The following is a 25,408-nucleotide window of genomic DNA, read 5'->3' as shown; positions in this document are numbered from 1 at the left end:
ATTGCTTTATAAGAAATGATAACCAGGGGGCAGCTAGGTGGTGCAATGGATAGAGCACCAGCCCTGAAGTCAGGAGGAGCTAAGTTCAAATTTGGTCTCAGACACATAACACTGCCTAGCTGTGTGACCCTGGGCAAGTCACTTAACCCCAGTTGCCTCAGCAAAAAAAAAAAAAAAAAAAAAAAAAAAAAAAAGAAAGAAAAAAAGAAAATGATAGCCAGACTGACTTCAGAAAAACATGGAAAGACTAAACATGAACTGATGCAGAATGAAGTGAGCAGAACTAGGAGAACATTGTACACAGTAATAGCAACATTATATATTTATCAGCTATGACAGACTTAATTGTTCTCATCAATGCAATGATCCAAGACAATTAAGAGATTCAAAGGTGGAAAATGCTGACCACATCCAAAGAAAGAACTTGGAGTCTGAATGGAAATGGAAATATATTATTTTTCATTTTTTTTCTTTCTCATGGTTTTACCCTTTTGTGTTTTCTTCCATAACTTGACTAATGTGGAAATATGTTTAACATGATTGTACATGTATAACCTCTATCAGATCGCTTGCTGTCTTGGGGAGGGGAGAGGGAAGGGAGGGAGGGAGAAACATTTGGAGCTGAGAATCTTACCAAGCTGAATGTTGAAACTAACATTACATGTACTAATGGAAAAAAGTAAAATACTATCATGTAAAAAAAGAGAAAAAAAGAATGTATCATTCCTATTAGAGCATAAGCACCATGAAGGAAGACACCGATTTATTGATCTTTGTATATCTTGTTCCTTGTACACATTGTTTTTTTTTTTTGTTTGTTTTTTGTTTTTTTTTAATTAGATCTGTGATTTCATTGGTCTAGAGAATGCAGTGAGGAAACTGTTTACCAATGCAGATCTGCACCTGTTCTGCAAGTTAAAAATCTTAGAGCTGCCTGGAGGCACTAGGAAGTTAAGTGACTTGTTGGGGTTGCACAGTCAGAATGTGTCCAGAAGCAGGCCTTTGGTCTGTTTGATTCCAAGGTTATCCCTCTCTCTGGTATGCCACAATGCCTTTCTCAGAACAAAATGGGTGATAAATCAATAGTTCTTATTTTGAATTTAATTGTTTCATTTGGATTCCCTGGCCCTCCCAAGCCAAGATCCCACCTCAGGTCCTGATAGTCTTTTTTTTTTTTTTTTTTTTTTTTTTTTTTTTTTTTTACCTATCATTATTTTTAAAAATCCATTCTCAAAGAAAAATTGTAGTTTCATTTTCTTTCCTTTTTGCTCCTTTATACCAACCCCTTTTCTATTGTCTCATTCTTTTTCCTTTTCTCTCTCTCCCTCATCTTTCTTTTCAATCTCCATTCTTTATCTTTTCTCTTTATGGACTTTGCTAAAGACCAAATTTTCTGGCATGCTGGCTCTGTTTTACTAAGAGCTGCTATTGAGCAGGAACTCAGAGACAGAGATACTCTGCTCTCCCTCTTAGAAGTGAAAGCTCCTTCTCTTCCCTCCATTTCTCCTCTTCCTCCTATCTCCATATCCCAAAGATCCTGTCAGTAAGTAAAATTTAGAGCTGGAGGGCACCCTAGAGATGATCTCATCCAAGTTTTCTTAACCTGAAATAGATGAACTAGAAAAATTAAAAAACTCAATACATTTTGATGACTATGACACAAAAGAGATTCAGGATTTTTGATCTATTACAACCCCTGTGATAAATAGAAACAGAAAGCAAAATCTGGAGGACCTAAGTAGTTTGTTTAAGGTTACCCAGGTAAGCAGTGAATGGTATAATCCAAATTTTAACCCAAGTCTTTTAATTTCAATCCCCCTATACACTCTGGTGCATTATTTGTAACTTTTTTCCCAGTTCAGGGAGCTGAAGCACAGAGAGAGAGGACAGCCTGCGTGTTAACTCACCACATCTGACTACAAAGCTAGGGTACTGGACACTGCTCTCCCATCTGTTTCTCCCTTACTTCAATGAGGAGGAGCCAAACCAGGCCTAGAGCTCTCCCATCTTGAAAGGTTAGCCCCAAGGTAAGGTGAGGGTGAAGGAATTGTGCCAGACCTCACTGAGCAGCTGGCGGTCCCCAGGCCAGCCCACAGGACAGAATGTGTGTGTGGGGAAGGGCCAGGTAAGAAAAAACTAGGGCAGGACCCCCACACCCCTGCTCCAGGCTTCCAGGAAATATACCTCAAAGTCCTTAGAGAAAAATCCTTCCCTCTCTTTTCCAGTAAGGGATGGCAGGAGGGAGGGTAACTTTCTCAAATTCCAACTGGCTGACCTGGCATAGCTTCATTAGCCTTGTCTGGGAGCTCCCCCCACCTTTCTAATTCCCTCCCCAGCTTCCCTGTCTAGAGCAACAGGTCTGAGCCTGAGTTTGGGGGGTTGGGTGACCTGGGGAAGAGGGTGAATTGGAGAGAGATTCCAGCAAGGAGCCCCCAAGTGTGGCTGCTATCACTCCTGTTCTTAAGATGGAAAAAGACTGGAGCCGGAAACCAAGAGCTTCCCAATGTCTCCCCTTCCCCCTTTCCCTGCCTGCCAAATTTGGTTTCTTAAAAAAAGAAAAGCAGCCCTAAACCTCAAATCTCTCTCTCTCTCTCTCTCTCTCTCTCTCTCTCTCTCTCTCTCTCTCTCTCTCTTTCTCTGTCTCTCTCCTCTTTCTCTCTTGTCTTCACACAGAGACAAATGAAGATAAATACAGAAAAAATACACACAGAGTCAATATATGCTCAAACACACACACACACACACACACACACACACACAAAACTCACATAGATCCTTACATACATATATCAACTGGCCCTCCCTTTCCTGGCTCTGGAATTGCTGTGAGAATATTTTCCTGGTGAACAGCAGGGGAGGTTAGCTGAGTGGCCTCAGAAAGCCACTAATTTTATTAAGAGTTTGGTTCCTTTGTTCCACAAGGCCCATGTTAGCTGTCTCCCTGAGCAAGGGCCCTAGTCTGCCTCAGCCTGGACCTGTTCCTCTCCTATCCACAGGGTCTCAGCTTAATAGGTCCAATTAAGACACCAATTTTAAATCCCAAACCAGACTCTAAGAGACTGGTCTTCTTTTCAGCTCCTATGCAGCTTCCCCTTAAAATGGTATTTTTGCTCATTCCCAAAGCCCTCCCTAAGAGTTATATTTTCAGAGGGAAATGGAGTCTAGGGACTCAGGGGAGAGACACCTGGCTTTTCTAAGGGAGGAAAAAGGCTGTTAGGAGCTACTCTGGCCAACTTTCTCTCCCTTGTCTTTTTCCTCCCCCAACCTATTTTGTCCTCATGGTCTGGTATCATGTGGCTGCTCTAGGATGTGATTGGGGGAGAGCCAAAGTCCAAAACCCTACCTACCTCTTAATACTCAGGATTCCAGATGGTGTCCCAGAAATGTCAGATGTTTGACCCCTTGGAACAGAAAGATGGTTAGCATTTTGACTACGTAGCTTTCATCTTTATCCTTTACAGGGATATTCATGTAGTTTTTCTACCAGAGCAGAACCAATTTAGAGTTGACAGGGTTGGGAGAATTTGGCTTAAATGAACGAAATAAAGAAAAACTTTCTGGAAGAGTAGGAAATTCTGTATTTACCTGCTCCCCCAATCATGATCCTAAACATTTTGCATATGTTTAACATTTTGACAAACATTTATTGAGCACCGATGATATGCAAGATTTTATAGCGGTACTGAGAGAAAAAGGAAAAGACAAGTCAGTTGTTACCTTCAAAGAGCTTCCATTTTTTTATATCATTGAGAGCATGGGACAGCTCTATAAACAAGGAAGTATCAATTAATTCAAAGTAGAGCCCCTGTTACTTCCTTTTGATGGTCCATTTTCCCAAAGCTATATACTATATTTTCTAATTTCCTTCAGGATGGTGGATCTAGGACTAAAAGGGCCATTTAGTCCAATCCTCTATTTTTATAGAAGATGAAGTTGATGATGTGGGAGTTTAATGACTTACTTACATTTCAGGGCTTGAACCCATGTCCTTCAATTCTGGAGACAGCCCTTTCCATTGTGGCCAGCTGCCTCCTTGGGTGGTATCTGTCTAATTTTCATTATGACTTCTTCTTTGGAGGATTGAAGATCATGGTTTATAATACAACATTCATTTACATTTAGTGCCATGCTCTATTTCCATCCAAACCGGGGGGGACAGCAGAGCATTTGGCTTTAGTGGGGGTCTTCTTCTTAAATGGAAGCAGAATGAGAAGGATAGAGGGGGATGTTGTCATCCCTCTAATTCTTGGAGTTTTTCCTCTCTCTCTCTCTCTCTCTCTCTCTCTCTCTCTCTCTCTCCAAATCTCCCCCCCACCTCCATACCTCATATTTATCAGACCACTCTGGGTGAGCTGCTTCTCACTGGTCTCTGCACTGCAAGCTAAGGCCTGCCTCAAACTTCTCCTCCCAGGCCTAGTGCTGGGGAATTCTTTGCCCCAACAGATCCTAGAGAAGCTCAGACTAGGAAAGGGGCAGTTGCCAAAGCACCTCTCCCCAGATTTCTCCTGTCACATTCCCCTGGTGTAAGAGAATCAGGACGAGTGGTCACTGACAATCTGCCCACACTCAATTCATTCTTTCCCCCCTTCTCTTCTCTTTGCCCTCACCTAGGAAGATTCTGTCCCTGGGACATCTTTATCCAGGAAGATTAGTCCTCTGCCTCCATGCCGTTGATATCACCTGTGTGAGAAATGAAAGGATCACCAATGTGCCAATCCCACTCTCAGCACCATAAATAAATAACCAAATTCTTCTCATCCAGGAAACCCTCTTGCATTGAATGCAATCTGTTTCCTCCAGGTTCTTACCCAATCTGATTGTGGCCTGTTCCTTTCCTTTGTGTTTCCCCTCCACATATTTCCCTAATGTTCAATACAGAAGATAGGTAATTAGAAAAAAATCATACTATTAAAATACATTATTCTGAAAAAAAAAAGATCTATAGATGGTACAAGAAACTACTGTTAAAATTCTTTACTTCATTATTAATTTATTCCTTATGTATATGTCTGGCTCCCTAAGGCAGGACCTCAACCTTTTAGACTATGCCCGGTGTGGAGAGGAAGCTCCCTCTGCCAGAGCAGTTCAGCCTTTTCAGTTTATAATATGACATTTACCTGGAACTCTAGGAGGTTAAGTGACTTATGGATCTAGTATATGTCCAATGTCATCTCTCTGCTCACTGTCCAATGGATCTCTCAATAGACTAAATTTTAGGAACCCAAGGATATTAGGTGTGTATAAGGGCCTTTTGATAGTTTGACACAATCCATGGACCTATCTTCGGAATAATGCTGTGTTTTTTAATAGTGTGTTTTTTCCCAATTATTTTTAGTGCTAATTATGTCAAAATACAATTGTTTTAGCTTTTTATTTTCAAAATATATGCATAGCTTTCAACATTCAGCTTTGCAAAACCTTGTGTTCCATTTTTTTTCTCTCTCCCTTCCCCCCCCCCCATTCCCTAAGATAGCAAGTAATCCAATACATGTTAAATATATGCAATTCTTCTATTTATATTTTCACAATTATCATGCTGGAAAAGAAAGATCAAATCAAAAAGGGAAAAAATGAGAAAGAAAACAAAAAGCAAGCAAACCACAACAAAATGGATGGTTCTCTCCATCATAAGTCTGTTGGAATCAATGGGTGGGATTATGAATAGATAGACTCCTGTTTCTGACTTCTCATGGACTCTCAGTTAAAGGGATGGATAGGTGATTGTATCCAACTTCCTATCCCATTCTAGAATCTCAGAATTACTCGGACTGAGTCTTGTTTAGTGATGTCTTAGATGGTGGATCTGTCCTCACCACCAATATTCACTTCCATATTGAGTGTTCCCCTAGTTATTTCTTGTCACAACCTCCCACCCAACTCCCATATGCCTTCTTTGATCCTTGGTTTTTCCAGGAATATAAGTAGGGAAATGTAGGGGTCTGAGGCAGGTGCCCTGGGAGAAAAAGGATGCTTCAAGCACGATGAATGTCAGAGACAGTGAGCACACTTCTTGGGGATAAGGGGATGATCCTATCTGTAACACCCTTCCCCTCCCATCATTGGCACACCCCTAGCCACTAAGCTATCATCCCGAATTTTTATCTTCTAACTACCTGACTACTCTGGTGTTCTTAGACTGGATTAATTTGGTGATGTTTCAGATGGTGGAAGCCTCCTAAGATTTACAGCTAGAAATAAGCAGTTAATCTATCAATAAGCATTTTTTTAAGACCTGGCTCGATGATAGGCACTGGGAATATACAAAGACAAAACGAAAAAACTCTCTGATTTAAAAGTTTTTACTCTCTTAGGGAAGACAACGTGAACAACAGAAAAAGGTTTGCTACATCTAGTCCAATTCTATCATTTTACTGATAGGAAATTGAGACCCAGGGATGAAATTATAGGTCACAGAACTATTAGGAAGCAGACACAAATTTCAAACTCTGGTATTCTGTTTCCAAAGCCAAGCTCTTTTCACCTGTTGGAACTGAATTATTTTTTTAAAAAATGAATAGTGTATTAATTTGTTTTATTTTAACATCACCAAGTTCTTCAAAGTTGGTTATTTTTACAACACTGCTTGCATTGTGTAAGTTGTCCTCATAGTTTTGCTCGTTTTGCTCTGCATCAGTTTATACAAGACTTCCCAAGGTTTTCTGAAACCATTCCCTTCAGCACTGCTTACATGTTAGTATTCCATGTTGTGATTGAATTCTAAGGTGCACAGCTCCTATTTCACCTCTTCCAAACCCTCTCAAATCCTTTTTTTTTTCCTCTCCCACTGTACTCTTTTGTCTCTCTCTTCCTGTCTCCTATAATAATTAAACATAGAATGTCAGCTGAAAGGCAAATTTAGAAATTAACTTAATCCTCTCATTATTCAAAGAAGGAAAACTGAGAACCTAAGGACAGTAACTTGTCAAAATTATACAGATAGCCAGTGGTCGAGGTGTTCCATTTCCGAAATCTGCTTTCCTTTGTACTTCTCTCTTTTTCTTTCTCTGCTCTATTTTTCTCTATTATTCCATCTTACCCTCTTCTCTTTCTTGCTTTCGCCCTCTTCTCTCCCCTCTTTTCTCTTCCCCCTCTCTTCTTCTACTATATCTCCCTCTTTGCTCTCCCTATTTTTTTCTCTATCTCTCCTCCCTCTTCCATTCTCTCTCCCTCTCTCTCCTCACCCCTCCTCTTTCTTCTCTCTATGTGTCTTTCTGTGTCTCTGTTTTCTCTCCCTCCCTTCCCATCTTTCTGTCTCTTTTAATCTGTTTTTCCCTCTCTCTTTCTCCCTTTTCTTTCCCCCCTTCATTTCCCCTTCCTTTCTCCCCTTCCTCCTTCTCCTCCTTCTTTCTCTCCCTCCTTCCCACCCTTTCCCTCTCTCTCTTTCTCTCTCTCTCTCTCTCTCTCTCTCTCTCTCTCTCTCTCTTTCTCTCTCTCCTCTCTCTCTGTAAATATCTTTCTGTATAAAGGTTTATATGTCCATGTGGGGCAAGCTTGAGTTACATGAGGATTTCCTGATGACAGTCAAATGAGGTCTAAGAAACCTCTGCAGAAATGACTTGTATCCAAGGACTTGGAATCACCCACATTTGAAGCCTGATTAGCCAGGAGAGGAAGGCATGCCTTCTTTATTCAATATTTTTCTGTCCTCAACTTTGTCTAATAACCCATTCCAAACCTCTGCTTTCCTTCCTTCGGAGAGGCACTAAAGTTTGGGGGATGGAGAGCTAAATTTGGAGATCAGAAGAACTGGATTGGAATCCTTCCTCTGATTCTTGCTAGCACTGTGACCATGGACAAATTACTCAACTTCTCTGACCCTCATCTGTAAAATGGAAATAGTAATAACATCTATCTTGAAGGGTTGTGGTGAGGGTCAAATGGGATAATGAATGGAAAATATTTTCCAAACCTTAAAGTGCTATATTAATGTAAGCAATTGGTTATTATTGTTATTATTGTCATTATTATCTTCAATGTAGGTCAAACCCTTCTACATAAGATCATAAGATTTAGGGCTTTGAGAACTAGTTCTGTGAACTCCTTCCTTCTCCTCATCTGATTCCACTGACCCCACTAAGCTCCCTCTCTAAAATCTCAGTTTACTCCATCCATCTCCTCCCCCAATCACTCTGCCACCTGAGGCAAGTCACTTTAATCCTTCTAGGCCATTGTCTTACTTGTTCAAGGAAGCACTAATTCTGGTCCTTGGGAGGGCTGGAAGGTGGGGTGTGGAAGGGGTGCCACACACATTGCATGCTGTGGCTGTATGCCCTTGGCATGTTGGGCAGGGCATGGTGTTGTTTGCCAGGTGCAATGTGAACTCACAGTGAGTGGGAGAATGGCCTTCTCCCCTCCCTACCCCAACATTCCCCCCCACTCCAGCTCCAGCTAATCCCTCAGGGTGGAGTCTCAGCTCCCCACTTAGTCAGCACATCTTGCAAATCCCGAATGAAGTTGCCCCAGGGAGAAAAAAAAACCCTAAACCAAGAATCTGGGCACTTGTGGCCCCTCTCCTTCTGAGGCTCTCCCACTTGTCCCGTTCTGCCAGTCTAACCCTTCCTTCCAGATTTCTCCTCATTTTCATTTAAGCCCTCTCTCCTGTGTGTCTACACTGTCCTCTACAATACACACTTAGATGTCTCATGCTCTGCCTCAACTTTCCCCAACCTGTTTCCTCCCCTTCTGTCTCATTTCCTTCTCCAGGAAGCTTTCTCTGATTCAGTTCTATTCAACTTTGTTCTCCATCCACCTTCCCCATCCTCAAACCTAGTTCGATGCTGAGATCCATATTAATCCTGTTCATTTGTTTGGTAACTCTGTTCACCAAATGTGTGCCCTGTCTCCTCTTTCAAACTGGGAGTTTTCCTAGGGCCAGAGCTGAAGGCTCTCCTTCAACTGAATGTTCTCCCACTTGTTTAAGCACCTCAAGGATCTTATGTCTAATGTCCCCTGAAATTGTGTGTGTGTGTGTGTGTGTGTGTGTGTGTGTGTATCCAGTTTGAATGTGAACTCTTGGAAGATGGGAGCTGTTTTACTTTTCTCTGTATATCCTGGTGCTTAGCACAGTTTTGCACATGGTCCTTAATAAATGCTTTTTCTTCCTTCTTTTCCCCTTTCTTCTCCTTCCATCTTTTCCTTTCTTCCTTCCTCCCTTCCCTTTTTCCTTTCATCCTTCTTTTTTACCTTCTTCCTTCCTTTCTTCCCTCTTTATCTTCCTTTCTTCCTTTTCAAACTTCACACAGAGCTGTCTATAAGGGTTGTTCAGTCCAGAGTCTGGTGAGAAGAAACTACTGACTTAATCCCTAAATTTTCCTTTGGGGATCCCATGTTTTTAGAACAAAAATGAATTTTGTTCTCTGGCTAAAAAAATTTGGAATCAGAAAACCTGACTCTCCAGTTCAATCTGTATGTGACTTTGGGTAAATGATTTCTACTCTCTTGGATTCCATTTCCTTATCTAAAAAATGAAAAGGATTGTGCTGGATGATCCCCAATGTTCCTTCTAGTTCTAAACTTAGATTCTCCCTTTCTTGCCTGTTGTTTTTTTTTTTTTTAATTCCTTTCTCCTTCTCCTTCAGTGGGCAACTGTTGGAGATCTCTTGATGGGGTGTCCAGCCTCTCTTCCTCCAATAACACCATCCTTGCTACTATGACTGCTCATGTTCACTCTCAGAGCATTCCTCTAATCCCAAAGCAATTTTCATGTGTGTTTATGAACATGTCTTCTTTTCCCTAAAACGCCTTATTTAAGGGAGGAGGAGAAATCCTGATGCCAAGAGAGAGATGGGTTTCAAACTAGCTTGGAGATCCAGAAATCCTTCTTTCTAAAAACTCCCACTGTGTGTTCAAGTGAGAAAAGTGCTGGATTTTAGGGTCTGTAAGATCCTTGGTAGGTCATTTAACCTTTCTTAACTTCATTTTTTTTAATCATCTGTAAATTAATGGCATTAGACTCATCCCTTCCAATTTTAAATCTCTGAGTTTATGACTTTAGAAAGTTCATTTCGCTTTCCTTTGCTTAGGTTTTCTCATCTGAAAAATGGGTCATTGATATTTTTTCTCCCTTTCAGACTTTTAATTTTTTCATTCAAGGGAACTCTCCATGTGGGAACTTTACTCCACTAAGACAAATCAGTAACTTTTCTGTGATTTGAAGTTTTAAAAAGTTGTATTGGGAGTGGGAAAAGGGTTTAAGTGACACCCAGGGTCATATAAAGAGTATGTGTCAGAAATAGGATATGAACCCAGGTTTTCCTAAATTTGAGGTCAGCCCTCTCTCCATTATGCCATTCTGACTCTCAATGATACATGCATCCTATAAATGTCCTTATCTTTCATATGCTATCTAAATTCAGGTAAAATTGTGACTTCTGGCATCCCAGGCTCTCAACTAGTCCCTCTTCACCCCAAATCCCTGAGCTTATCCCTAGAGACCTTAGAGTTTTGGAAAGGAATTCTACCCAGAACTTTGCCACTGCTAATGATGAAGATTCCCAGGGAGAAAGGGGATCATAGACAGAGATGACTTGGATCCAGGCACTCTGAATTACCCACATCTGGGATATGCTAGTACGGTACAAGGCAAGTGTCCTTTTCTTACTCAGCCCATTTTGTTTCTCCCCTTAGATCTGAGTCCCACCTTTATCTCATGTCATTTCCCCTTAGTCAAGGCAAATTCTTAGTGCCCCCTTTTGCCTCTTAGCCTCCCCCAGGTTGGGAAAGCTGATCTCCTAGCACTCTTGGCTTTTGCATCTCTGGATCCCTGGCTTTCCTGGTAGTTGGTAAACAGCCTATTAAGATGATTAGTGCAGTGTAATTAGAGATGGGAAAACAGAGGCCAGAGTGCTGGTAGGGGTTCCCACCCCCCACTGATGCAGAGCTTCTCCAGGGGCAGGTTGATGCAACTCTGACTGATACAACCAGCCAGGGCTAGTACCCAGAGTTTAGGATGAAGAGTGAACTGAGGGTCCAAGTCACAGCTGTCAAATTCCCAAGCAAGAGCTCCTCCTGATTTCATCCCATTTTCATGATGGAATGCATATATTATGGGAGGGATGATGGGTGGTCATTGGTTGTTGAGGTTTAAATAAAAGGAGGGGGTCTATAAGACCACTTTGGAGGATGGAGATTGAGAACCCATCCACTAGTAGGCTTTGCCTGGCAGTAATACCAGAGTATTCGCAGTAACCAAGAGTATTGCTTCCTCTGGGGTTCACCCAGCCCTCTGTGGTCTCCTGTGGGAAAATGAGGACAGTATGGAAGGGAGTTAGGGACTATCACCTGGGGAGAGATTCAATGATGAGGCATTCTCAGTTGCTGTAGCAATGAGAGTTAGATACTGTTCCAGCTGATGAGTTAGGGAGTATCTAACTTTGAGGCATGGAATTAGAGGGCTCCCCTATCCCAGCTGAAGGATTAAAACACTATTAAACTGAGGCTTTTAGACCACCCTATCCCTGCTGGGAAAGGAGAGAATTAAAGTCTAGTGCAATCAAAGGGACTAGGCTGACTCTAAGAGGACTAAAAATCATCCTTTCTCAGTTGACAGATTTAGGGACCCTCAGTCCATTCTTTCCCCTCTCAGGGGCCTCACCACTGCACCCAAATTGGTGAGGAGTGTATTTCTTTAGTTAGACCAATTCATCTTTTATAGGCAGAGTCCTGCTGAGCTTTATATTAGAACCCAGACCCTGAATTAAGGTTGGTAGTTAGCAAACTGGATTGGGGGGGAGGGAATGACAAGAAGAGGGGCATTAAAAGAGTTTCCTTGAACCTGCCCTCAAGAAAATCTCCTCCCAAGTTATTGTCCCCATTGGACCCAGGGTAGAGGCCCTCAAGACTATGATTCTCTCTCTATGATGTGGATTTAAAAGTTTATGGAATCATAGATTTAGAGCTAGTAGAGATCTTCAAGTCTAAACCTTTCATTTTACAGATGAGGAAACAGAGATCCTGAAAGGGCAAGAGGCTTTCTCACACATAGTAGTGGAGCTGGGATTTGAGTCTGGCTCTCTTGACTACAAGACTAAGCCTCTTTCCATAGTACTGATAAGTGGCAAATTAAGATCGATTCAATAAACATTTATTAAGCACATGCTATGTGTCAAGTATTGTGCTAAGCCTTAAGATACAATTAAGGAAAAGAAAGGTGATTTCCTGGCAATTTATGAGGAAGGATTGCATACCATTGGGGGAGAAGGAACAATAGTGACTTGGTTCCTCAGATATGATTCCATGAGAGATAAACTAAGGTAGGATAGCCAGTATGGATGAGGAAATGGTATGGAGGGGAGGGGATCTCTAACCTGAAATGAAAGATACCCAAAGACATTGACCTGGCTAATTATTTATTGGCTATGCTGTGGAGGGAGAGGGAGTTTGGACCAAATGGCCACTAAGGTCCCTTCCAACTGTGATATCCTATGCCTTGACAGAGATACTGCCTCTCTGCCTCCCAAACATTGCCTAGAGAGGCGGAGGAGAGGGGCTTCCCTTGGCATCTGGACTAGTCCTCTGCATATAGTAGGTGTCAACAGGTGTGGCCCAGGAGGGCCAGGCCTGGGGAACTGGGTATTTATCCCACTGGCCTCCTCACCATCCCAGGGGCATTTGCCAATGGCTGCCCCACCCTCCTCAACTCTGGCCTCTTGCCAGTCCCTATAGCAGGGAGTGCCCCCCATCCCCATCCTAGCTTCTGTCCAGCCCCTTTCCCACTATCCCTGTTTTGCCTTGGTGCCTTTGCCCCACCCCCACAAGGATGCTTGTGGAATGGGGGGGGGGGGGAAGAGAAGCTGGTCCGGCAAGCTTGGGGGAAGGGAGGTGGAGGAGTAGAAGAAGAAGGAGGAGGAGGAGGAGGAGGAGGAAAGGGAGGTCATGGGGTGGGGCTGACCCCAGCGGGAGGTCACCAGGGCTGTTAATCCAGCCCGACTGCGGGCCTTGGGATGAGCAGGGAGGTATTAGGGAGTTTACAACATCCTTTCATCCTGAAGGCTGCCTACCCGCCCTCTCCTCCTTTCTTTCTTTTCCTTTCTTTCCTTCTGCCTTTTTTTTTTTCATTCCCTCCCTTTGCTGGCAGCCCAGCCCTAATAAAATGCAGTGTCTCCAGCAAGTCTGCCCGCCTGCCGCCTCAGTGCTGCTCCCACCCGCCTGCACGCAGCCCTCAAACCAAACTGCTCCACTCAAGCCCCGCCTGGCAGCTGCCTGCCACCTTAACCCTTGCCAACCCAGCCTGGCGAGTGCTCAGGACCTCCTTCCCTCCTCTCACCTCCTGGAGGGTCCTGCTAGGATTTCCTTTCACATGTGTCTGCGTGACCTGTGGAAGAGCCTAAGTGTGTTTGGGAAATAAGGCTCTGCCTTTATTTATGTTTGTGTCTATTGGATGAGACGAATTCAAAGGTCCCGTCTAATCATAAAATTCTCTAAGTGTGTGTACGATATAGTGGTATTCCCTGGGGGATGGCTATATACCCACTTCTGCACGTGAGGCTGTTTCCGTGTTTCCTGTGTGAACGTTTCTAGGTGTGTGAGAGTCTAATGAGCCTCTGTATCGGTGGAGTCCTCTCACTCATCTGGTGTTTGTCCATGTGTTTCTACATCTGTGTGCCCACGTCTGTCTCTGTGGCTAACTGCTGCCGTCGGTCTCTGCTTTTAGTGTTTCCCGGTGTATGTTTATCTACGTTTGGCGCGGTGCCGTGGGAGCCGCCCCCGTGTGAATAACTCTGACATGTCCCTGTTCCTGTGTCCGTCCGCGGCTGCGAGCCGGGTCTGCGCCCCTTTACATGTTTGCACGGGAGAGACAGATTGCTGTGTTTCTTGGCACATGAGCCTGTGTGATGCGATGTTGTTGAATGTATGTGTCCATGCGCATAGCTCTTGGCGCTCAGCGTCCAGCTGCCCGGTGAACTCAGTGCCTTCTCCCTCCAGCTGCACAGCTTCCTTTGAAAGGCCCCAGAGCTTGGGGGCTGAAGAGGGTGGAGGTTATGCTGGGGAGGGAGCGGGGCACCCGGCCAGCCCAGAAGACTGAGAGGTGGGAAGCTGAGAGGCCGGCAGCTCTGGCCCCGGTCATTCCGCAGTGAGAGGGTTCTGAGTCAGGGCTTGGTTCTCTCTCGGGGAAGGTAAACACGGAACCCACCCGTCTTCAGACATTAGGTCGTTTGTTTATCTCCCGTCACCATCGCTATCCCCAGCCCAAGTCCCATTTGCCTGGGGTCCCTGCCAGCGAGGGAGGAGGGGAGGGGAGCTGGAGAGGGTGCCCCTGTCCTTAGCCCCCTCCCTCCCCTAAACTGCATGCTCAGCTAGACCAGATACCAGCCCTTTAAGACACAGGAGGTGAGGGGCTCTGGTGGGGGGAGGGGACAATGAGGTGGGGAATGCCTGTGTAAGCATGTCTGTCAGGAGCCAGAGATCAAAGAGCACCCTCAGGTGACCCTGCAGCCAGTAGAGCAGAGGCAAGCTCCCTGGCAGGGGACGCCACGCTGAGTGGAGTCCTTGGGGCCCTGTCTGCCCAGGGCATCAGCCTGGCTCGGGAAGGGGGGGTCAGAGAGAAGGAGGAGGTTGGCAAACACAGTTTTTGCTTACTACTTTCATGAACCTGCTACTTGTGTGACCTCAGAAACCTCTGCTTCTCTCAGATTCATGGGTGAAGCTTCGAGCAGAAATTCTTAACTTGGGATCTACAGACCCAGGGATAGATTGGGAGGGTGACTGTAAATTTGAATGGGAAAAAAATTTCAAAATTAGTGATTCCTTCAATTTTGATGAAAAAAAATCTTCTAAAGGTTTAGATATTTCACCAGGCGTCTATGACACAAAAAAGATTAAAAATTTCTAACCTAAATGATTTTTTAAAATCCCTTCCAGCTCTAAATTCTATATTCTAACAAATTTTTTACCTTAAAATAGATGTCCTTTCTGATACTTCCCCCACCAAGACTAGCCTGGGGTGTAGAGCTTCAGAACAAAGCAAGGATATAAAAACCCAAATTCAAGTACCAGTATCCTTGCTTTCGCTATCTCTGGATTGCAACCCACCAGCTTTGGCATAGTGGAGGAAGAGGGAACACACAGAAGATTTACTGATCTCACCTTCCCTACAAAACCCATTTCCCCTTAAACCAGGGACTATCAGCTCTGTAATTCAAGGACTGAGCCCTCCTTTATCCCAAACCCCTCTTCCCAAACTCTCAGTGGGCTAGTGGCTAAACCATGAATTTTTAAATTCCATTTTTTTATTAATATCAGATATAAAGATGGGTCCAGTAAGAAAGCACAAAGGAAGAGGAGGGTAGTATGGTGGGGGGGAGTAATCGCCAGGACCATGCTGTCTCTTGGGGTGAGATTCCAGGAGACCCGCATATTTTCCAGCCTTCCCGCCCATCTTTGCCCCAACCAAGCCAAAATCCCCATTCTCTCAGTTCTATACACAGCACAATTTATACAGGAGGGAAGTCACATAAATAGGAAACCATGGCAGAGAGGAGGTGGTTTCTCTCTCTTAAAAAATATTATATATGTATATATACATATATATATATATTTCTACAGTATTTGGTGTTTTACCACAGTAAGAGTAGGAAGAGAGATGAATTTTGGGGTGGGGAGGAGGAAAATCCCATGGTATGCTCATTCCAAGAGGAAGGAACTGAGCCATTCTGCTATCCCATCCCCCTTTTCTTCCCCTTCATTGGGCATTTTCCAACCCAGTCCAGCCGGGAGAAATGTCTTTCCTCCTACATCCTAAAGGGGATGGCTGTTACTTTTTCTTGGTGGCTGGTTTTCTTCATGACTTGGGGTTTGGGGGCTAAAAATCACCAACTTACTGGAGGAGGAAAAGATGAAGTAGGAATGTGGGAGGAGAAGGCAAAGATGCCCAAGAGGGGAGTTTGGTCTTATTTCTTAACAATGCCCTTCGTTTTCTTTTTTCAACAGCTTTTAGACCAAAGTTGTGCAAAGTTCTGTACACTGAACGAGAAACACAGCCCTGGGGAAGAGAAGGGGTCTGGGGTCCTAGAGCAAAAAAGAACCGCTCAGCAGGTTCCCTTCTTTAAGGCCACAAATAATCAGTCTTTTTCCCACTCCGGGTTTTTTCTTTGGTTTAAACCCCAATTCTAATATGGGATTTGAGGGAGGTGGAGAAGGGCAGAGGGGATAGAAAGAGCCTCCACCTATTCCTTCTAGCCTTCTTACCAAGGGAGTTCATTAAATGGTCTTTCCAAGAGCTGGCAGGGAGGAGCAAGGTCTGACTTTAAGTCAGAATCTCCCAACTGCTTTGCACTCTCTCTACCTTGCCCTTCTCCCTTTCCATCCCCCAAATCTCTAGTCCAGAGAAATGAGGCAAGTATCAAATCCTATAAGACAGGAACCTCCCAAAGCCTGTCCAGATTTGTCCAGAGAAGATACTGTCCCAGCTGAGTACAACACACCCCAACATCTGGGTGGCCAGGTACAGCATGGCAGGGGCAGCAGGGAACAGAGTGTGGGAAATCCCGAGTTCCTATAAAGTTGTTCAGGAAGACCCCAGATCCCTGAAGAAAGGGGGTAGTCTAGGGAGATCAGGGGGCCTCTCCCTACCCCTTCCACTCCTTGCTGATTCCTGAGTATCGGCCATGACGGATGCTCCTCTGGCTCAGTCCCGGGTTGTCCTTCGTTGGTAGTGGGTGGGGAGTCTGGGTTCCCCCAGGATCCCAGAACAGGGGTCACTCTCAGTACACAGCCCCACTATTAGGTGGAGGGCCAGGAGAAGTGTGATGTAGGGTGGCAGGAGGTGGGGGCTGCTGTAAGTGAGGTCCGCTCAGGTTCTGAGTGTGATACCAGGAATTGGTGGGGTCGTCCAGGTAGCTGGGGGAGGCGCTATAGGGGAGCGGCGGGGGGAGCTGGCTCCGGGCTGGGGCCGAGGTGCTGTGGGAAGAGGTGTCCCAGAGGGCTGGAGAGGGGGGAGAGTTGCAAGCCATGGAATCGCTGTTGTTAGGGCTATGCTCCAGGGGGACCTCCCCATTTTTGTAGAGCTTCTTAAACTTGGACCTACGGTTCTGGAACCAGATTTTCACCTGAAACAGAGAGGGGGGTTTCAGTTAGTGCAGAGCCAAGAAGAGGTGGAACATGGGCAAGGGGGATAGGGAGTGCATTGGAACAGTGACATTCTCTTTCATATCAGATGCTCATATATACTCAGAGCTACACAGATAAATATACACCTATATCCATCTACAGGCACAAATACCCTCCCCCTTTGTCTCCCCGTTCCCACCCCAGCTATATACAAAAGGAGACAAACAGTGACATACGAACATACTCAGAGACATTCAACCACACATTCACAAATGTATGGATCCATACAGGGATCCAGGAACTATTCATGGGGGGAGGGGGGGTATGACTTGGGGACCCTTATGTGTCCTTCCAAGCCTCAGGGAGCAGGTGAACAATGACTCTCCAAATTCCCCTTAGGGTATCCCCCCTCCCCGACATTGCTCCCCACCCCGTGACACTGACAAACAATGATTCAGCTCTCTCACTGGGTGACCCAGATTCCCAGCGGCTGGGCCCCACGCAGCGTCCCACCTGTCAACACTAGGAGGGAGCCAGGCGTCCCGCAACCCTCCCCTCAGGGGCAGAGTGCTGCTGCCAGGATAGGGTGGGAAGGGCCCAGAATAGTCCCCAGGTCTCTCTGGGGCCTTTCTGAGGGGCATCACAATTGTGCAGGGGGCTTTGAAGCCTAATCTCTGAACCAGGTCAGGTTTCTTGCCTTTTTCCATCAATCCTTCTTTCCTTGTCCTGGGTTTGCAGGGGCAAGGGAGACATAGCTCACTCAGTTGGTAGTAGTTGTATGTGGGGCCTGGAGCTAGAGGTTCCCTTTTCTGGGCAGTGATTGTGTGGTTCACTAGCAAAAAGTAGTGTCAGAGGATCTGAGTTCAAATTCTGATCCTGTCATTTATTATTTATGTGATTTGGGGAAAGTCATGTCACTTCCTCTGGGGCTCAGTTTTCTTCATTTGTAAAATGAGGGGAGTTGGACTATATGATTTCTAAATACTTTCCAGTACTAAATCCACGAAAATTCTGTGATTCACCAAGAATGTGTTGGGGACCCAGATATAGCTCCAGAATTTATATGTGTGTATGTATACGTATACTTTTATAAATATACATATAAATCATATGCTTTTATATATACACATATATAAACATATAGACATATCTACATGGCTACGCTACTACATACATTCAATATATACAGTAACATACGCATGCATATAGGTATGTTTTTACTTTTATACACACACACACACACACACACACTAGATATGTCCACATCCATGTATGTATAGTTCAATCTAGGAAATGCCATGGAATAGACCCTGATTAGATAAACAATCAGGAATTCTTGGATCAAATAGGGAGGATGGAAATCTCTATTGAGGGGCAGAGTTAGTCCCCCCTCATTATTTTGGTTTCATATTAAATGCATACATATACATGTACCCACATGTAAATATTCAAATATAACCACTCATTCTAATACTAATATGAAAGCACAAATCTCAAGGATGGGCACATAGCCCTCAGTAGTTAAGAACCAGAGGGACTGTCTATCGATCTTCATACTTAAATTGCTCCCCATCTTTCCTTTTCTCTTGCCAGACTATGGAGGGGAAAGGGAGCATCTCAAGTTGAGATCTTAAAAAGACAGCTAGAGTGCACCCCCTCCTCCCATTCTTACGGCCCAAAAATTAAGGGTCAGAAAGCAAGAACGTTTCAAGTGGGGCAGCAGGGGCTCCAGCTGCAGCTATCGGGATATGGGAAGAGCAAAGTCTTACTTGGGTCTGGGTGAGGCCCAGTTGAGCAGCCAATTCAGCCCTCTCGGGCAGTGCCAGGTATTGGGCCTTCTGGAAGCGGCGTTGTAAGGCCGCCAGCTGGTAGCTAGAGTAGATGGTTCGAGGCTTCCTGACCTTCTTGGGCTTCCCATTCACCATTCGGACCTCCGGCTCCGGCTCCTCCTTCACCGACACTGTAGGGGGAGGGAGGAGCATGGGTCAGCCTCCAGAGATTTCCTCACTACCCTTTCTAACTCCCCCGAGTGCTGCCCTCCCCTCTTCCCCTCTGGGATTTCCCCAGCTTCTGAGCCTCAGAGCACCGGAGTTGAGCAAAATGAGCACCCAAGGGAGGGAACTGGGGCTCCGGTAAGGGCTGGGGCCAGGCCGGACTGAGTTGGGCTGGGCTCCAGGGCCGCCCACAGCTCGGAGCTCCCCATCCCGTCTGGGTGTCTCTCCAGCTGAGCAATCTATCCGTGGCTGGGTGTCTCTCGGGCTCGCCCATAACTAGTTTTACAGTATCTTCCTTCTCTCACCCTTCTCTGTTGTCTTTTTGAAAATTCCGGACACTTTCTTTCCCTGTCTCACGGTGTCTCTTTTTCAACTCCTTCCGCTTCGTGTTCTGGTCTCTTGTTTTGCTCTCTCTGCCCCAACTCTCTCCTTTGCTATCACCATCTTAGTCCCTTTCTCCTTTTCTCTTTTAATTGCCTTCTCTTTGTTTTCTATTTCTCTCTCTCTCTCTTTTTTTTTTTTTTTGTCTTCCTTGTCTCCTTATCTCTCTTCTTTTGGCGTGTTTTCTTTTTTTCCTTCCTCATTTTTTTGCTCGTTCATTTCTTCCTTAAATCTTTCTCCCTGTTCTCCTCGTGACTCTCACCGTTCTCCCTTCTTCAAGCCTTTCTTTCAGACTTAACTTTTTTCTTTCCTTGGCTCCCGAAGCAGGCATCCAGTCGATCTCCACTAAACTTCATTCTGCCTATCCCATGGGCCCTCTGACACCCTCCATTTTTCACTTGTTTAACTCTACCCCTAGCCCCTCATCCCCACCCCCCACCGTGCAGTAGGCGCCCGTTCCTAACTCTGAGCAGTCTATTTCCTCCGCTTCGGAGCTCGATCGCCACTTGGGATCGTATCCCTATTTACCTGGATCCTGGGCTGGCAACGGCTGCTCCCGGTAAGCCCCATATTGCCGATAAGAGGCTCCATAGGTATATTCCGACTTGGGCGAGTAGGCGCCAGTGCCTGCAAGCCCATTGAGATTGAACTGATGGTGATAGGCGTAAGGATTCACCGCCTGGCCATAAGGTTGACCAGTGTAATAATCGTGCTGCGGAGCGCTATAGTAGCCCAGGTCCGTGACTGAAGACTCCGGTAGAGTGGGGGAGTCCTTGGAGCCAGCATGGCAACTGAGTGAGCTGGAGATGTCCGTGAGGATGCTGCTGAGCTTGCGATCGAAGGAGCCACTCATCGCTGCTGGCCGACTGGCGCCGCGCCACCCCCGAGGTGGCTGCAACCCGGGCGAGCGAGCGCGGGGGAGGAGAAGTAGCAGAAAGGGGTGGGGGTCGTGAGCAGAAAGGGAGGGGAGGCGGGGGCCTCGTTGTCGCGGGTCTCCGGGGGAGGAAGAAGCCAAGGGGGCTCTCAGATCATCGTCTGCTCTGGCCGGCGTTAGGTGCCTCTCTCGTCCCGCGTCTCAGCCAAATGCTGCCAGCTCCGCCCGGCCGGCTGGTTATGGGCTTAATTGTGGAGTCAGGGAGGGTGGATGCTGCTCGCTGATTGGCTGGAAGTATTGCCTTGAAGGCAAAACACTTCTGTCTCTCTCTCTGTGTCTCTCTCCCAACCTCTCTCTCCCACTCTTTGTTGTTACCCTAAACACATATATACACACGCCCCTTAGTCCTCCTCTAGTCAGTCTCCCCCCCCCCCCCCCCCAATAAACCTGAAGTGTCTCTGAAATGTTATGTCGGCTTGGAGGTGGTGGTGAATTAAAAAAAAAAAAAAGGAGTTGAAGAGTGGAGAAAAGTAGGGAGGGGAATTGTTTGAGAGCCCCTGTAAGTGACCACGTGTGTCTCTGACCGACCGTGGGTTTGATTGTGGGCCTAGTTTCTGGTCCGTGTGGGCATACGTGTGTGGTTGAGGGATAAAAGACAGTCCCTGTGTGATGTTTGTTAAGGATGATGTGTCTAAGTACCTGTGTGCTTACATGAATGGTATATCTATCACCAAGATACATATGTGTAAATTGAAAGTATCCAAATGTGAGGGAGAGGTTTCAAAAAAATGGGGAGAGTCCACCAAAACTCTAAGGAATAAGTGGACTTTTAGGTTCTTGACATCCTGAGGATGAGGAGAAAGGTCTTTTTGGAGAGGAGGTGGGATGTTTACTGTGTGTATGATCACAGAATTATAGATGCAAATCTGGAAAAGACTGTAAAGACAAACTAGTTGAACCCCTTCATTTTACAAATGAGAAAACTGAGACTCATTAAGTTAAGTGACTTGCCCAAAGTCACACAGGTTTATATCTGCATATAGGGTTTCTAAAGGTAATGATAATTGGTAACAAAAGATGATTTTGGAGAAAATCATGGAAAGAAGTGGGTTAGAGAGGGCAGTGGGGTCTGCTTAACGTATGTAGTTGAGGGAGGACAGATATTGGGACATTTGATTTTGTTCGCTGCTTGCCTTTCTGGAGAAACTATAAATCTGAAATGTGTCTTTATACAGGATGTCCCAAAGTAACTTTAAACTATTAAAATTAAAAACCATCCTAATACTTTGGTGAAACCTGGTATATGGGGAATGAGCTTGTAGGGTTGCTCCTATTTCTGGTATGCCTTAGGAGGGGTAGAGGTGTATTAGTTGATATGTTGGATTAGTTTATGTCTGTCTCTGCCTTAGTGCTGGGGAGAGGGGCTCTTTGTATTTAAGTCTATGATACAAGAATTATGTGGGGAAGATTTGTTTAAATTTATGGGACTGAAATAAGGTGAGCATCCAGATGGAAGAACCTTGTGTTACTGTATACAAGTTAATGTGTATGAGGGATTGTGTGTATGTTTTGATGGAAATGCACCCAGTGTTGCAAAACACAGGGGTTTGTGCATCTGGATGTAGGCACAACTATTTGTACGTGTCCCTGTCTGGGTATGTGTACAAATATCTCGATCTTTCCCCAAGCTTACTTTGCTGAGAAGCTTGATAAACTCCTTCATTACTCCCCTCCTTCCTACTAAACTTTACCTCCTTCCATCCTCCAATCTAGCCTTCCTTCATACCACTGTCCCTCAACTTCCCCACGCTTTCAGGGGCTTCTACTCCATCTTACGAGGAGGAGGCTCTGGGATGTTCTGAAGTCATGAAACTTTGGGGTATTTTCCCCCTCCCCCTCTTTCCCAACCTAACCTTCTGACACCCCTCAATTCATCATCTCAACGCCTCGACTCCGGAAAGCTACAGGAGCACGCAGTGCAACCCCACCACCTGCTGGTTATTATCGGTACTGCAACTCAGCGGAGCCTTCAACTTGGGTCAGAAAGTTGGGAGTAAGGGGGAAGCATTTGTCCTGCATCTCTGTGAAGCATGACAGGGTTGGGGATGAACAGGACTAAGGAGAATGGAAAGAGGTTTTGAAACTCCTCTTCGCGCCTTATAGAAAGATGAGAAGAGGGTTACATGACTCCCTCTGTGTCCTCCAAAAGTCCTAGACCAAGTATCCACTGAGAGGAAATAGTTTTAAAGTGCTTCGAGAACTCTCCTCTCCTCTCCTCTCCTCTCCTCTCCTCTCCTCTCCTCTCCTCTCCTCTCCTCTCCTCTCCTCTGCGCTTTTCTTTTCTCTTCTCCCTTCTCTCCTCTTTTATTTTAATAGAGGGAAATAATTCAGAAACTGAAGGGAGACACGCTTCAGCTTTTAAAACAGAGGGACAAGGGACTGATCCCCCTTTCCCTGGGGCGCTTGCTGCGTGGGAAAGCTGGGGGCGCGGGGAGTGGGGGTGGAAACGGTATCTGTCTGTCTATCTCCGCGTCCCCCCAGCGCCTATCGCCCGCCACTCAAAGCCCGTGGCGAGGCGAGTTTCCACCCGCTCGGGGTGCCCTCTGTTCTGCTGCCAACAGGGCGCCAAGGGAGCCGGGGGCGATGGGGGAGGGGGAGGACATAGGGTGCGGCGCAGTTTCCCCTTCCCGGGAAGTTGGTTGAGTAGGGGAATTAAATAACGAAAAGAGTTTTGAGGCGAGTCGGGGTGGCAGTGGGGAAAAACGGCATGTGTGAGGGTAAAGGAACAGAAAAGGGTGCATTCGAAAGCTCCCTTCCTCTCCCCAACATTCTGGGGAAAAAAGAGGCAAAGTCTAGACAGCTTTCCTCAGGGACTCTGGAGAAAATCAGGAATAGGGAGATCCAGTCTCAGATTCTGCCTTCCAAAGGGTTAAGGAGGAAATTGGGAGGATCCTTGGATACAGAAGTCGAAGAGATCTCATTTTACAGATGAGGAAACTGAGACCCGGAGAGAAAACTAACTTGTACTAGGTCAGGTAGTTAGTAAGCAGGCATCTGGATATTTAGGTTCATTGATGGTTCAAACCTAGTATTTCCTGTACATCACAGAGGCCTCCTTTATCACCAGCTGCTCCCATCTAAAAGCCCCTATATGTTAAAGTATCCTTCCACCCCACTTTTTGGATGTAAGGAATGAAAGGGAATCCCCTGTGTTCCTATTTACCCTCCTCAGAATTTAAGACTACCCAGGAATAGGCCTAGGCTGCATAATTAGGACTGGAATTAAATCAATGCTAGAACTTTAAAGATCTGTGATTTTTTAAAAAATCTTTCTACTGAGGAGAATCACAGTTCTTTCACCTTTATTTCCCCAGCTGAACACATTCATCAGTTGGTGGCAAACAACTCTGAGGTGAAGAAGGCTGGACCTCCAGTGATGGTCTATGTCTACCCTGGTACTCAAAACCTTTCATGTTTGGAAGCACCTGCCAGAGCTTGTGTTCTGTTGGCACAGCCTCCAAGAAGTTGGCCATGGAGCAGGATTTTTACAAAGGATAGGCAATAGCACTGGCTGGTGAGCTAAAACTGAATAAGCCCATAGGACAGAGCCCTTGCCTTTCTTTGTCCAAAATATATGCCCACTTATGTGCCATTTGTACCCACCAATTGCAACTGTTACTGCAAGCCCTTTCCAGCTTTGATGAGGCATCCTTTCCAGGTTCAGCATGATCAGGCAATACCTTTTGAGATCAGGACACAGTCCCTACTGCTGAAGGTGATCTCTTACTCCTCAAATTGTCTTTATGCTCTTTGCCTCTCCTTTTCATCCCTCAAACTCTGCCTTTTATCATTCTAATTTTATGTAGATAGATAGATAGATAGATAGATAGATAGATACTTCACTTCTCCCCAACCTAGAGGACTGTAGGCTCTTTGAGGGCAGGGACTTAGTAATTTTTCACTTTTGTATCACTAGTTTTTCTCACAGGGTCTGACACATAGTAGTGTTTAATAAATAATTTTTAATCAAATTAGTATAGAAAAATTACCCTGTCAAGTCTGGGCAGGAGCTTTCTCTGGAGTAGTAGCAGTGGGTACAAATGATACATAAGTGGACATATAAGGTTGGGGCACAAGAGCTACCTGGCCAGCTGTGAGGAGTATGTCCAGAAGGACCCTATAGACTCCCTTAACCTCTCTGTGACTCATTATTCTAATTTGTAAAATGAAGGGGTTGAAAGGCTTCTAAGATTCCTTCCAGCTTTAAAATCTGGGATCCTATGATCCTATCGATGGCAGGCTGGTGAGGATTGCTGGGCGATAGAGTGGGACTGACGCCACTCATACTGTCCAATCTGGGGCAGGGCACCTCGCCCTGGGCCAGCAAGATGAACAGGTCCTAGCCCTAAGGTCGTATTCACCTGTGAAAGAACTCTGGAGATTTCGGACTGTGGAGAGGCAACATGGAGAAATCCTGGCAAAGCTTAAGTCTGTGTTAGGACCAAAAGAGAGTAGAGAGGGATATTCACTGATGTTCTTGGAGGAACTAATGTTAAAAGAATATTAGATAAAAAGAAGCATAGTTGGCGCGAGGATGGCATAGGCTAAGCAGATGCCAATGACTTTGAGGGCAAAGATTGGGAGGTGGCCCCAAACCCTGCCCACACTCTCTTGGGCATTGGGCAAAGCTATCACAGGGGCCCAATTCAGATGCCAATGGGCAGAAATGACCTAATTCACTAGTGTCCATTTGCACGTAGTGCAATAAGTACAGTGATGGGCAGGATGCCATTTGGACCCAAATAAACCAGATCTTGCAAAAAGAAGGATGCTGTGAGAAAGAGATGAGATATAGAATGGGGACGAGGAAAGAGGAATAGGAATATCACTAGTGTCTTGATCTATCTTAGAGTCAGATGTCCATGGTGTTTGGGAAAAGATAAATGTTACGTCCACCACTTTTCTTGACTGTTGTATCTTAGATGGTAGAGGAGCTGTGGGCTCTGGACCTCCATTGCCTGAGGATCTAGCACCATCTAGTGATTGTTAGAGGGAAGGCAGAACCTTATTAAGGGGGGGGGGGAGTGCATGTGTGTATAGGGGATTCTGGGTT

General features: G+C 45.4%; 1 protein-coding gene across 1 annotated transcript; it reads right to left on the bottom strand.

The window, feature by feature from the left end:
- Positions 1-15,212: 15,212 nt before the first annotated feature.
- DLX3 (distal-less homeobox 3) lies at positions 15,213-20,688 on the bottom strand. Its single transcript, XM_031966069.1, has 3 exons — positions 19,950-20,688; positions 18,816-19,006; positions 15,213-17,045 (listed from the first exon to the last, which is right to left on the bottom strand). Exons 1-3 carry the CDS (start codon positions 20,272-20,274, stop codon positions 16,701-16,703), a joined length of 861 nt encoding a protein of 286 aa, XP_031821929.1. The 5' UTR covers positions 20,275-20,688; the 3' UTR covers positions 15,213-16,700.
- Between the last annotated feature and the right edge of the window lie 4,720 nt (positions 20,689-25,408).

Source organism: Sarcophilus harrisii, chromosome 4 (genome assembly GCF_902635505.1).
Source record: "Sarcophilus harrisii chromosome 4, mSarHar1.11, whole genome shotgun sequence".
Lineage (NCBI taxonomy): Eukaryota > Metazoa > Chordata > Mammalia > Dasyuromorphia > Dasyuridae > Sarcophilus > Sarcophilus harrisii.
This window is presented reverse-complemented; position numbering and strand designations above follow the sequence as displayed.

Excerpts from the sequence above, each read along its gene's own strand:
- DLX3 (XM_031966069.1), bottom strand. The coding sequence starts at position 20,274 with ATGAGTGGCTCCTTCGATCGCAAGCTCAGCAGCATCCTCACGGACATC. Across the intron at positions 19,007-19,949 it reads GTTGCCAGCCCAGGATCCAG|TGTCGGTGAAGGAGGAGCCG; the intron begins GTAAATAGGGAT and ends CTCCCCCTACAG. Across the intron at positions 17,046-18,815 it reads TGGGCCTCACCCAGACCCAA|GTGAAAATCTGGTTCCAGAA; the intron begins GTAAGACTTTGC and ends TCTCTGTTTCAG.